Source organism: Mastigoproctus giganteus, chromosome 7 (genome assembly GCF_048544385.1).
Source record: "Mastigoproctus giganteus isolate SK-2022 chromosome 7, ASM4854438v1, whole genome shotgun sequence".
Lineage (NCBI taxonomy): Eukaryota > Metazoa > Arthropoda > Arachnida > Uropygi > Thelyphonidae > Mastigoproctus > Mastigoproctus giganteus.
Genome location: NC_143581.1, coordinates 207567433 through 207582958, shown reverse-complemented (window position 1 = coordinate 207582958; position 15526 = coordinate 207567433). Strand labels below are relative to the sequence as shown.

The following is a 15526-nucleotide window of genomic DNA, read 5'->3' as shown; positions in this document are numbered from 1 at the left end:
TTAACAAACCCATACTGTCTTAACTATTACTGCAGTCTTGTCTGGATGATCCTGCAATGCTTCTTTAACTAGTGACTCCATTATTTTCCTCAGAACACAAGTTAAACCAACAGGTCTATAGTTACTTTCACCTTTTTAACCCCCTTTGTGAAATGGTGATACATTTGCGCACTTCCAGTCCACGGGGACCTGCCCTGAGTCCAAGGAAGCTCTCATAATTATGGCTAAGGGTTTGCTTACTTCCTTTGCTGCCTCCTTTAATATAACTGGAAAGATCCCATCCACATCAGGTGGCTTCCTGATGTTTAACTTTAGGTGCCTCCGTAGCCAAGTGGGAAGGAGCAGCAGTGTGTAGCACACGCTTCTTGATTAGACCGGGGTTTGAGCCTGTCACCACCAAATACGGAGGAAGCGGAAAGGTCAGGGAATGACCACCGCATATTCCGGAGCAATATGGCCTTAGTTGCTAATGCTCCTAAAAACCAAATAACAAACAAAGAAACTTATGTTTAACTTCAACAATTTCTGCTCCACTTTGCTCTCAGGTATTACAAAATCACTTGGCTCCCTGTTAGAGTTTGATAAACTTCTGGCATTCCCCTCCCTGAATAACTCCTCATGTGTGAATGTAGATGCGAAATACTCATTCAGATTATCAGTTACCTGAGCATGATCATCAATAGTCAACCCATCTATGTTAAGTGGTCCTATCTGATTTAATCCTTTCGTTCTAGAGTTCACATAAGTAAAGAACTCTTTGCTGGTTTTCTTTGCATCCTTTGCCAAAGATTTCTCACAGTCTGCCTTCATCTTCCTAACTTGCTTTGTGACTTGATTGCAGACTGTTTTATATCTGCTATAGGCTTCTGTGTCGCCTGATAATTTATATGCATCCCTTACATTTTTATTCTCTGCCACGAGCCTCATTAATTCATTGACCTGCATTTAGGCCTAAACCTTGACAAGTATTTTTAGTTGGTATGAAAAGCCTGATAGTCTCTAAGACTAAGTCACTGAAGGCATCCCATTTAGAATTCAATGTTGGTAACATCATCAGTTGATCCCACTGTGTAGAATTTAAAAACTATCTGAGACCCCTGTAGTCACCTTTACGAAAGCAAAAGTCTTTCCCTTTAGATTAGATTATTATTAACCATATGGTGCACGGAAGCCTGAGGCTTATGCTGCATGAGCTGAAAAAAAAAAATTTCTGAATTACCCTGAGAGAGAGAGAGAGAGAGAGAGAGAGAGAGAGAGAGAGAGAGAGAGAGAGAGAAAGAAAACAAGCCTCAGAAGTAGAAGGGAATCACCAAGAAAGAGAAGAATGATGATATCCAGTTCAGGACCCTGGGTGTGACAAGCCCATACTCATAGATGTGAGCCCCTGGGGTTAAGGTTGAGGCATATGATGCAAGAAAACTTTGATGGTGGTTACATCTTTAAGTAAATCCCACATCAGTACATTGTGATCACTGTCACCCAGTGGTTCCTTTATCTGCAAATTCTTAATACATGAATAATTACTGCTGATTATCAGATCAACAGTATTACTCTCTCTGGTGCTCTCGAACATGTTGCTGTAGAAAACAGTCATCCAATAAACCCACAAAAGTCTTGCTAGTGTGCGAGTGACCTACCCACAAGTTCCAATCAATATCTGGAAAGTTAAAATCTCCCATTGCAAAAAATTCTGATTTACTGGCCTACTCTATTTCTCTGCACAAATGTTAGTTGTACTCATCAGAGTCATTAGGCCTATAATGCACTCCTACTCTCATTTTCCCTTTCCCAGTGCTTATGTCACACCAGTCTGACTACATTGTCCACCAATGTCAATTGGATGAGCTTCCTTAGATTTTTGTATTTCTTAACTAACAGCAAACCCCCTCCTCCCCCTTCCTGTCCTGTCTATCTTTTCTGTACACATTGTACTCCCCCCAAATCTGCACTGCTTATATCTGTATGACATCACATCTCTAATAGTCCAACAATATCTGCCTTTGATGTCTTGACCAGCACTTCAAACTCATCAAAAATATTAACTCTACTCCTAGCATTGTTGTATATATGCACCTGTTTCTGCTCTTAGTTACCCTAACACAGCCCATGTATTTACTTGTTCCACCGACTCCCAGCAGTCCTGGAAATCTCCAGCATCTTGTTTTCCAGGCTGCTGCTCATTCTAATAGAAGCAGTGCAAGAATCACTTTTGCCCCTGCCTACGGCCACTGTTAATCTTTTAGTCTGTGTATCCTCTCAAGCTAGTAGTTTTCCGACCCGCCTAACACTGCCTCGATAACACCAGCAAATTTTCTTGCACCTTTTCTATTTGAGTGTACCTCATCCCTGTAGAGGCAGTCTCTCCTGTCAACAAGCACAGACCACTAAAAAAAAATTCTACCCCCTTGAGCCTTGCACAATCTTTCCAGGGCCGAATTGAGTGACAAGGCTCTCATCATCATATACTCCCTCCTGTCATGTCTGGGCAGAATTGCAGGCACTTTCAAATTCAACCCTAACTCACAACCTTTTTTCAACATTGACCTTGACCTGTATTTGTTGAGCAAATCTGCAGATCTCTTACTCTTAATGTCATTAATTCCGACGTGTACAACAATATCACCTTTTGTGCCCTTAAAGGATGATATCTGCTCTATAACGTCAACAACCTTTGCCCCTGGCAGACATACCCTGGTCCTGTTCCACCTATCCTTCTTGCATGGTACATTCCCCGTTTCCCTGACAATAGATTCACTAACAATAACTAGTTCCTATGGGACTAGCACATTCTGCCTTGGAAGTTGCCTCTGTGTTGCCTGATGCACAGGAGTGAGCTCTGCCATTGAGCTGAGCAGCTGAGAACTTGATGGACCCCTCATATTAATTTATTCAAGGGGATTTACCCTACACCTCAAGCTCTCATAGATGCTCATTAGAACGCTGAGTTGGCACCTAATTTCTTGACACTCTAGGCACCTAGCACACGCAAAGACATCCTCCTTGGCTAGATCATGTCCTGTTTTAGAAAGGTCCACAAATATTTTACACATTTTTTGAAACTGATGCATTAGAGAATCGCTCCCCCTTCGTTTCTCCTCGCCACAGCACTCTCGGTAGTCTGTGAACATTGCTTCGCAGCTCTAATCTGGATCATGATTTCCATTAAATACAATTTAATTAACATTAAAATTTAATAAGATTAATAAATATTTTTGATTAATTAATAATACTATACTAAGCTAACAGATTCCTAATACAGTGCTTCATATTACACTATCTAGTTTTACATTATACCTTATGCTATCAGTTGGAGATATATATGTTACACTATTTCTTATCGACTACATGGCGGCTAGTTCAACAATATTGGCACCAACACAAGTGAGTTGTAACTTCCAAAAATCACCAGTTAAATTCAAAAATAGAAGCTAACAAACACTACTAAACCTATTTAATTTCTTTGTAGAACACAATGTAGTATGTTAATTAACAAAGAATATGGTAAAAATATCAACAACTACTTATCCCTTTACAGCAGCCAAAAATCCACCAACTCTACTCTTCTGCGACCAGAGTGCCATGGACTATAACTATAACAAAAAAGCTTGGATGACAAGGGAAATTTTTGAACAGTGGATTTTAAATTTCGATAGAAAGATGATGAAAGAAAACAGAAAAATTGCTTTGATTGTCCACAACTGCCTTGTCCACCTTCACTCAGTAATTTCGAAACTTACAAACATGAAGCTTGTTTTCTTCCCTTTGAATACCTCTTCTAAACTGCAGCCAATGGACCAAGGCATTATCAAGAATTTGAAAATGCACTACCGAAGGCACATACCGAAAAATATTATACTGAGAATATAAACCAACCAACCTGCAGATTCTGTTATAGATTTGCGGATGTGCATATCAGAGTTGGCCAAAGTTTGGAGTCAAGATGTGACGGAAACAACAATTAAGAATTGTTTCACAAAAGCAGATTTTGCTAAAACGCCAATTAACAGCAATGAGAGGGATGAACTGCTATTGAGCAAGCCATTGAGTAATCTTGGGAAGAACTCCAAGCGAGAGGTTTGATCAGTGGAGAAATTGTTCTTGAAGAATTTTTAGGAGTTGATAACGATGTCATAGGCTGAATATCCGAGTGACTCCAACATTTTGGAGAATATTCAAAGAACTAGTGAGAATATTGACAATGAGTTTTATGAAATTGAGGGAACAAAGGCAGTGAGAGCAATATTAAACATTTCAAACATTAAACGTTGGCAGCATCGAAACTTTGCATCGAGGCCTTTAGTGTGAAGAAAATATATTTGAGTGCTTAAACAAATGCGAACGTTTTTATGAACGGTGTACAGTAGAATCAAGTGTACAGCAAAAAATAACAATATATTTTACATAATTCTTAAAAATGTACTAATATATTGTACACATTATGTAAGTAGTCATTTCTTAATATGTATGTATTAATAAATTAATTGTTTTAAAATATTAGAAAATTTTTTCATTCTCATTTAATTTCTGATTTATTTCCTTATTTTTCTGTATTTCTGAGTTGAATTATAGTATTTTTCATTGTTGAAAAGGTCATATTTCCTTATAACGAAATTTCTGTATAACGAATTTTTTCAAATGAACGATCAATTTTGTTATATGGAGGTCCGACTGTAATTGGATAGATTCCATCACCCCAGACCTCATTTACTTTTAGCTTTAACAATTTTTCTTCTGGTTTCTTCTCAGTATCAGAAAATCTTTTAGCTCCCAGTTATAACATTGTATACTTCTGGTATTCCCATCCCTAAAAACTTCATGTGTGAGGTGGGTGCAAAATATTTATTCAGTTTGTCAGCAAACCGACAAGGATCATCAATAGTTATGCTGTTCATATCCAGTGGGCCAATGTGGTTCATCCTTTTCCTTCTAGTGTTAACATGAACAGAGAATTCTTTGCTACTTTTCTTTGTATCATTAGCTAAAGGCTTCTCATAATCTCTCCTGCCTAATCCCCCTTAATGACTTGGTTGCAGAATAAAAAAGGTAAACTGCAGCCATTATCAACCCACTGCAGGATGGAAGCCTCCTCAACAATTCATGCTGAGGGAAATGGACCATAATCTGCCACGCTGGTCCAGTGCGGGTTGCCAGATCGACCATATTTAACAGTCAGGGGCTTTAACCCTGGTCTACTCAAAGAGTGTGTGCTACTGCACCCCTGCTCCTGACCACTCAGCTATGGAGGCTGTTTGCAGAATAGTTTGTACTTATTTTAGCTTTCTGTGTCTCTTGATATTTTATAATCATCTCATGCCTTTTTCTTCTCTGCCAATATCTCATCATTTCATCTGATGTCCATTTACATCTAAACTTAGAACAGTATCTTTTAGTTGTTATAAAAAGCTTAGTAGCTTCTCTGATTACTTCCCTGTATGCTTCCCATTTGAATTGCAGTTGATAACATCAGTTTGCACCACTGAAAAGAATTTAAAGACTATTCAAGACTATCTTAATTACTTTTAGGAATGCAAAATTCCTTCCCTTTAACCTTGACATTTATATCTTTAAGTAAATTTCACATAAACACATTTCGCATTTCATATATTATGATAACAGCCATCTAGTGATTCCTTTATCTGGAAATTCTTAATGGAATTCCCACATTTTATTGACAGGGCTCCTGATATTGCTCTAAATAATTTTGACTGTTTTTTATTGTTTACTACTGTGACTCATGCCTTACAGTTATTTTCACAGACTCTAGATTACTGAACTCATATTGCTTCTTGAGTATCTCTCTGCATCCATGATATAAGTTGGTTAATAATGAAAGTGCTAGTGTTTACTATACTTGACTTGAAGAAGTGCACTATATGACATTTTAAAGTATTCTCTGCTTTTAGGTGAAGAAATTCGATCAGAGTAAGTATTTATCTCCAGAGCTACTGAATGGAGCAAAGAAGACAATAGATATGCGAGAATCCATAAAAAAATTGATGAATCACTGTCAAAGGATAGCAGAAAAAATGAAAAATCTTGTTGCAGATCTGTTAGATGGAAGAGCAGGAGAGAAAGAAGGCTATATCACATCACAACCTGAAGTTCTTAATCAGAGGTTTGACTCTCTCTCTGTCATACAGAACAAAAAAAGTTGTGGATTATGTTGTAATTTTTATGTTGAGTTTGAACTTAATGTATTATTTGACACCAAATAATGTTTTTTTATTAGAAATGAAAGTTATCCATTAAAAGCTATATGTGTATTTAAAAAAAAGAAATGGAAATACTTATTTTTTAAGTGTTCATCCTTGTTAATTCATAAAAATACCGAAACTGTTAATTATATTCGAACCTCTTGTTGGCTGTACCAAATACAGCCATATTTTCTTAAAGAAGGGATTTTTTTGCATATTGGTCTAGCCATGTTAGGTAGTAAATGTAACAACATTATCTTGTTTAAAGGACAAGGATCAGATGTAGGCTACTTCTAGTTCTTTTGCATATTAAGAAAGTGTACACTAGTCATCTATTAGAAATGGGGGGGGGGGTCAAGATGAATTCATTCATTCAAGAATGCTTGATCAGCTTGAAATGGATGATGAAGCAGTGCCCTCTGTGACAAAAGAAAAAAAAAACAGTTAATCCACTGTGTGCATTAATTACATTTTATTTTTTGATCACAGTGCATTTTAGGCACGTTAGCAAATAGTAATTGCAAAAAGTAAAAATTTGTGTGAACCTTTTTGTTTCAGTCACATTGCCCATTCATTTCTCAATCTAGCACTCAGCAACAAACATAATATCCACTGCTTCAGCTACAATATGTAGTATATGGATAGTCTATGTGGTCTGTATGAAAAAATAATTTCTGAATATCTGTTGTCTGATTTTAACAAAATTTAGGAAAGCTCTGAAATCTTTCAAAAAGACCCAAGTATAAAATATGAAAATTCATCCACTGGGAGTAGACTTATTATTGTGTGGATGGACAGACAAAGAAATTCAAAATTTTATTGGTTGGATTTTAATGATTGGAATGGCTCTACAAATCTCTCTAAAAGCCCCAGATATAAAATTTCATGAAAATCCATCCACTGGAAGTAGTTATTATGTGAGGATGAAAATAAAAATCAAGGAAATACTAATTGCTGGATTTCTGTTGTTCTGATTTTGATGAAATTTGGAATTGCTTAACAAATCTTTTTAAAAGGTCAAATGTAAAATGTCACGAAAATCCATCCATTGGGAGTTGAGTTGTCACATGCACATGGGCAGACAGTTGGGTGGATATGGTGAAAACAATTAGTGCAGCCTGCATATATTCTGATATGCATAAAAAAGTACTACTTCATACCAACACAATCACAAGCTTCCAGTGTTGTTGTTGATGGACAATATAGTGTCCATTTAATCTTCCAATATGTCACTTATAGCTCTCTCTCTAATATAGGAGGCATCAAGGTTTTAGTGACTTATTCCATTCTGTGGAACTGTGATAATGGCATAATTTTACCGAGGGGTAAACCCCTCATTAGTGAGCTTATAACAGGTACAGCATATCGTGCTATGAGTCTCATGAGAAATTCTAAGGGTAGAACATACCATTAAATCTAATGACTAAAATGGAGTCATAAAGTGAAAGCTGTTAAAGATATTCTCATGTGAAACAGGAAATCCAGTAAATAGTAACAGTGCATCAGCTTCGGTTGATGGAGAGCATCAATCGATGTTGATGCTATGTCACGAGACTTTTTACAACTCTGCGCTCTAGTTTATTCATTACTATGTACCTCATTAGCTTTAATGGTGGTTCTCCCCAAGGATTGAGGAAGATTTCTCACAAAATTCATAGCATGGTATAAACACACAAGGAGTTAAAGTCCTGCACAGGTGCAGTGTTGTTGTTATTTGGTTTTTAGGAGCATTAGCAACTAAGGCCATATTGCTCTGGGGATATGCGGTGGTCATTCCCTGACCTTTCCGCATCCTCCGTATTTGGTGGGCACGGGCTCGAACCCCGGTCTAATCAAGAAGTGTGTGCTATGCACTGCTGCTCCTGCCCACCTGGCTACAGAGGTGCCCAGGTGCAGTGAATTAGACCTGCAACTACAGTAACTGGAACTGCACCTAACATAAACGGCATTGTTTGTACCGATAAAAAAATGAAATGTATTAATAAAATTTTATATTAAATTTTCTATTTCTATTAAATTTTTTTGCTCTGATTTCAAACTCTAAATACATATTTTCTTGATTATATAATCTCTTATTATTATTATTATTTTTTTCTTAAATGAGTACTTTATTTTTTTTTAATTGTGTAATCTATTATTTTTCTACATATCAGTAAAAATTAAAATTTAAAAAAAAAATTAAACATGTTCATAATATAATTAATTTTAAAAATTTTTAGTCAGTTGCTGTGCAGAAACAAGACATCAGTAGTTTCTAGCTTCAGTTGTATTCTTTTTCTTTGGAATAGAAATCAAGATGCAGAAAAAACTCTTTTGTTTGCAACACTGGCACTGTTGGCAGGGTCAGCAAGAATTAAATCCCTCTTGGCTTCCAGCAGAGGGACGAATGCACTTGCCAAAGATAGGATGAAACTGTATCCCATGAAATGTTACCTGCCATATTGGCTCAGATGATAGTGCGTAATTGGCCCAAACTTCAACTGCTGTTCACAATAGGGAGATGCATCCACCCATATCTCCCCCAACTTCCCACTCCAATTTCAAATTCTAAATACACATTTTCTTAATTATATAATCTATTTTTTTTTATTTCTTAAATGAGTACTCTATTATTTTTCTTTAATTGTGTACTCCTGTTAAAGTGTCTGCATCAATATTAGAGTGTTCGTTTTGGAGAAGTTGTCAAATGTAATTTCTAATACTTCTTGCCGGGATCCAAGCCTGAGTATCCACAACAAGAGGTGTTCCTTATAGAGAGAAATCCATTAAAGGAAGTTTGAAGTTTCACTGTATCCATATGCTGATTTTGGTTTGTAATGTCCAGAGTTTTAAGATATTCTTTCTGTGTGCTGTTGTTTTAACTGTTCTGTCTTGAATAGTTAAATCCTAAAGAAAATATTCAAGTCATCTGTAAAAAGCATTTCATTGGAGGTTTAATAAATTGTCCTTTATTCTTTTGATGAAATGGTCTTTCAAAAGTGTGTTATTTACATATTTCCAAATCTGAATGATGGGAATAAACCACTAGGTGTCACAAGTTATGCATATTGTTACCTAAGGTGTAATCTAAGAGGAACTTAGATTACATGCAAATCCTGCCAATATACATTGGCAGGATTTGCATGTTCAGGTACAGTAGATATGTTGGAATAGGTGCAAAAGAGTAACAAGACTAGTCAGGTGTACAAAAAGATACTTTTAACAAGAAAGACTTCGGTTCTGCAAATCGCGGTATTTGGAAACTATGCACCTGTGAGATGACCAGATCATAGTGTTAAGGCTTTAAATAGATTGAGTAAACTAAATGCTGATGGTATCCTTAGTCTTTCTTGAATGACACATGTAAGAGGGACATAAATTTGAAATGAAAATGGATGGTTATAAAATAGATGTATGAAAATTTGCTTTCAGCCAAAGAGTAAATTTATCATTGGAACAAACTTTCATCTTGCATTGTGGAAATTGGTAGTTTGAATAAATTTAAAGATGGCTGACAAATTATTAATGGGGATGAACAGATAACTAGGTAGGTTTTTTTCTTTCTGCATAAGCTTTCTTTGCATCATTTCTCACTTATACTAAATAATTTTCACTCAAAAAGCTGTTCTGCAAAAGCTCCTGAATTGCTACTGTTGTTTTATGTGTCAAAACATCTGTTTTTTCCCCCTGTCTCCCTGTCTGCTGTATCATTGGACTAAAGTTTATTCCTACTGTAATCCAATTTTTTGACATATTGTTGAAGTTATAATTAATACATTATTGCCTCTGTTCATAACTTTTGCTGAAGTTTTAGCCCATGTAGATTTAAAATTAGCTTCAAATTTAGTTTGGCTTTCTTATTTTCTAGTGATTAAATAATTAGCTTTATTTTTCAGTTATCTTCATTTATTCTTTTTTTATGTTTTAATTTTCTTTCATTTTTTATTCATTCTAATCTGGTTATGAATGTTTTCTCCTTCAGCTTAACTAAGCTGTGCTCAAGTTTTTTTTTTTTTTAACATGCTGCACAGCCTTCTTTAATATCATTAGACATTAATGTGAACATGTACAGAACTATTCAAAATAATTGAAGTAATGGTTAATGCTTTAATTGTTCTTTTTAATGGTTCTTACATGCTCATTAAGTTATTTGTCACACGTGAAAGAATTTAGCTGCAACAAGGAACCATTGGTAATCTGTAATTAGCTTTCTTATTAAGTCATTTATGATAGGAAATTACAAATACAGCTACCGCTGACATTAAAATATGAGAGATAGCTGCAGTTCTTATATATTTTTTACCTTTTATTTTGTGTATAATTTCTCATAAAGTTGTTTACTAATTTTTAGATCCCTGCAGATTGTGCAAGTTACCTTTACAACTTATAAGATTTATTTTCTTATTTTAGGTTACGTCTTGTACCTTATCAAATGATTGGACTCAACTGGCTTGTCCTTATGCACAAGCAACATGTAAATGGAATTTTGGCTGACGAAATGGGACTTGGGAAAACTATACAAGCAATAGCATTTCTTTCCTATTTAATTGAACAAAAAGAGTTCAAACCTCACCTTGTTGTTGTTCCATCATCAACTTTGGGTAAAAACGTTATAAAAAATGCTAGTTATTTTTATTTTATTTTATGAATAAAATTTAAATGTATGCTGAATCATATCACATAATTTCTGATCATAATTTCATTGCCAAAGTACAAAGTAGGTCGTGATATTCATGTGTTACAGATTCTCATTAACAGACTCTGGAATTGGTCTGAAGAGACTGAAACAATATAAAGACGATAAAGTTCAAGGCTGTCTGTTATCATTTATATCAAGAGATCACTGTTTGATTTTAAATACTCCAAAATATTATTTTAATATCTTGGAATATTTAAAATATAAATATTATTTAAATATTATTATGGATATTATTAAGTATTATTCATTTAATGAAACTGTTGTTGTTATAAGAAAATTTCATAGTTAAGTTAGATTTTAAGTACATTATTGTTTCTATTCTGCAACGACAATGTGAACAAGATGTGAAATACCATGTTTCTTAGCATGCAGTAGAGTAGCTTATCATAAACAGTTTATCTTTTCTGTAAGAACGGTGTTTCATTGTTTATGGGAGACATTACATAGTATTATCTGTTGTTATAGTATTACATACCATAACAACAGATAAGATTCTGAGAGGCCACATCAGGGCTGCAAAAACCAACCTCTGTTCAAAACTATTTGAGTCCCTGTTATTAAATTATGATAGCAAAGGGATGATTTTTGCAGACGCAAGAATTGCTAAAGAATGCTTTTCAAATGTGTTATGTCCAAAAAAAGAGAAAAAAAATGCTTCAGTGATGAATTTTTAGTTAATCAGAAAATATGGCATAAATCAAGTATAACACTCAGAACAATTAGGGGATATCACTATATCTTCTATAAGAGATACACTGATCAGCCAAAACATTATAACCATCGAGTCATTATGCAAATAAAAGCGACCACTGGTGAACTACGGCACAGGTCGGGGCACGGTATAAAAAACATCAGATACTGAGCTCTGTTAATCAGTGTTACTCTTGTTCTTCAGATGGGAAAGGCAGTGGACTTAAGCAAGTTTGACAAAGACCGAATTGTAATGGCCAGACTACTGGGTCAGAGCATATCCGAAACGGCATGGCTGGTGGGGTCAGCTGTGGTTAGTACCTACCGAAAGTGATCTGAGGAGGAAAAACCCACAAACCGCCGGTGAGGTGTTGGATGACCATGGCTCATCGATGCTCTAGGTGAGCGAAGGATCTCCCGGATGGCACGTGGCAACAGAAGGGCGACTGTGGTGCAACTAGCTGGTAATTGGAATGCTGGTGGCAGGAGTAATGTGTCACAACACACAGTACATCAAACCCTGCTGAAAATGGGGCTGTGAAGCCGTAGGCTGCTTAGAGTACCCATGCTAACCACAGTTCACCGGCGACAGCACCTACAATGGGCACACAAGCATCAAAACTGGACCTTGAGTGATTGGAAGAAGGTAGTCTGGTCCGATGAATCACATTTCCTGTTGCACTGTGTAGATGGCCGGGTATGTGTGCGTCGTTTCACTGGGGAAGTGATGACAACTGGATGCACCGTGGGATGAAAACAAGCTAGCGGCGGCGTTGTCATGCTTTAGGTGATGTTCTGCTGGGCACTCTGATGTCTACCACCTACCTACCTAAACATCATTTATGACCAGGTACACCCTTTCGTGGCAAACGGTCTTCCCCTCTGGTGGTGCCATCTTTCAGCAGGATAATGCACTATGACACGCTGCCCAGATTGTTTGAGACTGGTGCGTGGAACATGAGGAAGACTTCCGCTTGCTTTCTTGCATTGTATGCCTATGCTAATGCTAATATATATAATTTTTATTTAGAAGAATTTTATGAAGAATGCAGTATATATTATTAATAATTAATGGTTTACGGACCAGGGACATTGCCAGAATTAAGCAGAAAGAACCCCAACCATAATGGATACATAAGTATATAGGTGAAGGGAATGGAATAGGTAAAGGGCTAACAGAACTGAAATTGTAACTGCAGAGAACAAGGAAGGAACAGTGGTAATAAGAAGTACTTAATGTTGTGTATCCTATGATTTCAACGCCTTCTTCAACGGCCAGCTGCTGAAATCAAAGGGAAAAAAACAGCAAGAAGTAAGACCTCTGTTTTTGACATGAAATCTATGTAGCACATGGTAGATTTGAAAAGCCAGTACAGGACCTGTAATTAAAAAAAAATACTTTATTGAAACTGCATGAAACTTGGTAGATTACTGTTTGAATTGTTATACATTGAGTGCAGAAATTTTTAACACTGTACCACTACCCTTTCATACTGAGGCCACGAACATTTCAAACGCTCCTTGGATATTTGCCTACAAATGATATCTGTAAGATGAGGTATAAAAAATGAAACTGGAAAATAAAAACAGAAGTGTCCAGAATAAAGTCCACTATATGTTATATACACGAATATTTTAAATAAACTAGCTAACTTTCTTTTTATGTAACATACCTCAAAATAGAAAATCACAAAAATTTTTACTATATTGTTTTATGTTTACAGTATATCAAAAGTCATGGGCATTTGTGGTAATGACCAAAGCATGTCTTTCTTCCAAGAATTTATAGCATGTTGGTCCATCTTTAGCTGTAATGACTGTTCTACTAATTTCTTTCTGCTGGTGGTATATTTTCTCCACTTCTTTAAATCATTTGTGAACTCCATTAACAAAGAGTTCATTTAAATCATTTGTGAACTCATTAACAAAGAGGGTCATTCTTGCCTTTCCATGGTTCTGCTTTCCAGCTTATCCCAAAGATATTCAGTTGAGTTGTGGTTGGGACTCTGTATACTAGCCACTGAAATTTCCCAGTGTTGTTCTATTCAGACCATATATTCATAGACCTTGTTTTGTGTTGCAAGTGTTGTCATGTTAGATGGCGTGAGGGCTGTCGAATCAATATAGCATTTGTGGTTCAATGAGCTGTGACCAGTGATTTAGTCCATACCACATGAAACATCCCCAGATAATGAAGCCTCCTCCTTCCTTCTCCATACTTTACAGTTAGAGCAACACACTCAGTAAGCATTCTCAAGACATCCATGCCCAAACACATCCATTAGACTGGAAGAGTGTGTAGCATGACTAGTTGCTCTGTATGGTGATTTCCTTTGATCCACATTCCAGGTTAGATGTGCCTTGCTCTGACAATCTATAATGTGATTTATTTTTGTTATAAAAAGCTTGTGGGCTGCAGTTATGGAAATTATTGGAAATACTACATATTGGGGAAATATTGGAGAGGGCGCTGGAGAGGGCGCTACATATTGGAGAGGGCGCTGAATCTCTTTAAAAGTTACAGCTGACAGTTACAGGCTCCGCAAAAAACATAAGTGTTTGCCTTTTATTTACATGATTGTTATTTTATATTGTACTTAATACGTAGTCATATAGTTATAGTTACGCTGGTTATTTTTTTTTTTAATTTAGATAAAGAGTTTTTGTGGATTTTACTTACGATAGGTAAAACCGTTATTTCGTTCCATTTTGTAGCCATTGTTTTTGGATATAGTGGTAGGGAATTCAAATTTTTTAATTGAGGTAGCTAGGTAGCTCTAACGCATAATTATATAGTAATACGCTTCACTGTTTCTATTTAATAGTTTCTATTCAAATACTATTGATATTTAATTTATTGATTTTATTAATTTAAACTACCATGCCCCAGACTAGAGCAGCAAAGCAACGGGCACAAAGTGGCAGGAGTGCTGTGAATCGGGGGAGAACTGAGGGGGGGCAATTCTCCAACGCATCACAGCCTAAAAAAATGTGCAACTTGTGAAATGTTTGCCGAACTCTCTGGAACGGAACATGATATTGCCATGGGGGATGTCTTTGTGTGTGCGCTATGTAAGGAGTGTAAGGAAATCAGGCGACAACTCAGCGTTGTTATGGGCCTATATGAGAGTTTGAAGGACAGGGTGGATGCCCTCGAAAGATCTAAATTGAGGGGCCCATCAGGCTCTCAGCTGCCCAACTCAACGCCAGAGCTCACTCCTGGGCATCAGGCAACACAGCGGCAATCTCCAAAGCAGAATGCGCTGGTCCCAAAGGAACTAGTTATTGTTGGTGACTCTATTGTCAGGGAGACGGGGAATATATTTTGTAAAAAGGATAGGTGGAACAGGACCAGGGTATGTCTGCCAGGGGCAAAGGTTGATGACGTTGTAGAGCGGATATCATCTTTCAAGGGCACAAAAGGTGATATAGTTGTACACGTTGGCACTAATGATATTAAGAGTAGGAGACCGGCGGAATTACTCAACAAGTACAGGTCACTGTTGAAAAAAAGCCGTGAAATAGGATTGAATTTGAAAGTGTCTGCAATTCTGCCCAGACACGATAGGAGGGAGTATATGATGAGAGCCTTGTCGATTAATTCGGCCCTGGAAAGATTGTGCAAGGCTCAAGGGGTAGAATTTTTTTCAGCCTGGACTGTACTTGTTAACAGGAGAGATTGCTTCTACAGGGATGGGATACACTTAAATAGAAAGGGTGCAAGAATATTTGCTGATGCTATCGAGGCAGTGTTAGGTGGGTCGGAAAACTGCTAGTTTGGGGGGATACAAAGACTAATAGTTTAACAGTAACCGCAGGCATGGACATGTGGACATGTGTTTTTGTAAGGGGCGGCTCCTAGAACGTTAGTTCAACTCCGCCTCGTATCTCTGTGAAGATCAGTATCTCTACAAATGGGCCAGATATGTGTGTGACGTCGGTTTGTGTGTATTGTGTGTGTGTG

General features: G+C 36.7%; 1 protein-coding gene across 1 annotated transcript in view; it reads left to right on the top strand.

Moving 5' to 3' along the window:
• LOC150083623 (SWI/SNF-related matrix-associated actin-dependent regulator of chromatin subfamily A containing DEAD/H box 1B-like) overlaps nucleotides 1-15526 on the top strand; it is a 276675-nt gene that overhangs the window by 84559 nt on the left and 176590 nt on the right. The window contains exons 6-7 of the mRNA XM_090377391.1: nucleotides 5904-6115; nucleotides 10584-10774. Of these exons, the coding sequence (XP_090233517.1) occupies nucleotides 5904-6115; nucleotides 10584-10774 (403 nt within the window). The remainder of the gene's footprint in view (nucleotides 1-5903; nucleotides 6116-10583; nucleotides 10775-15526) is intronic.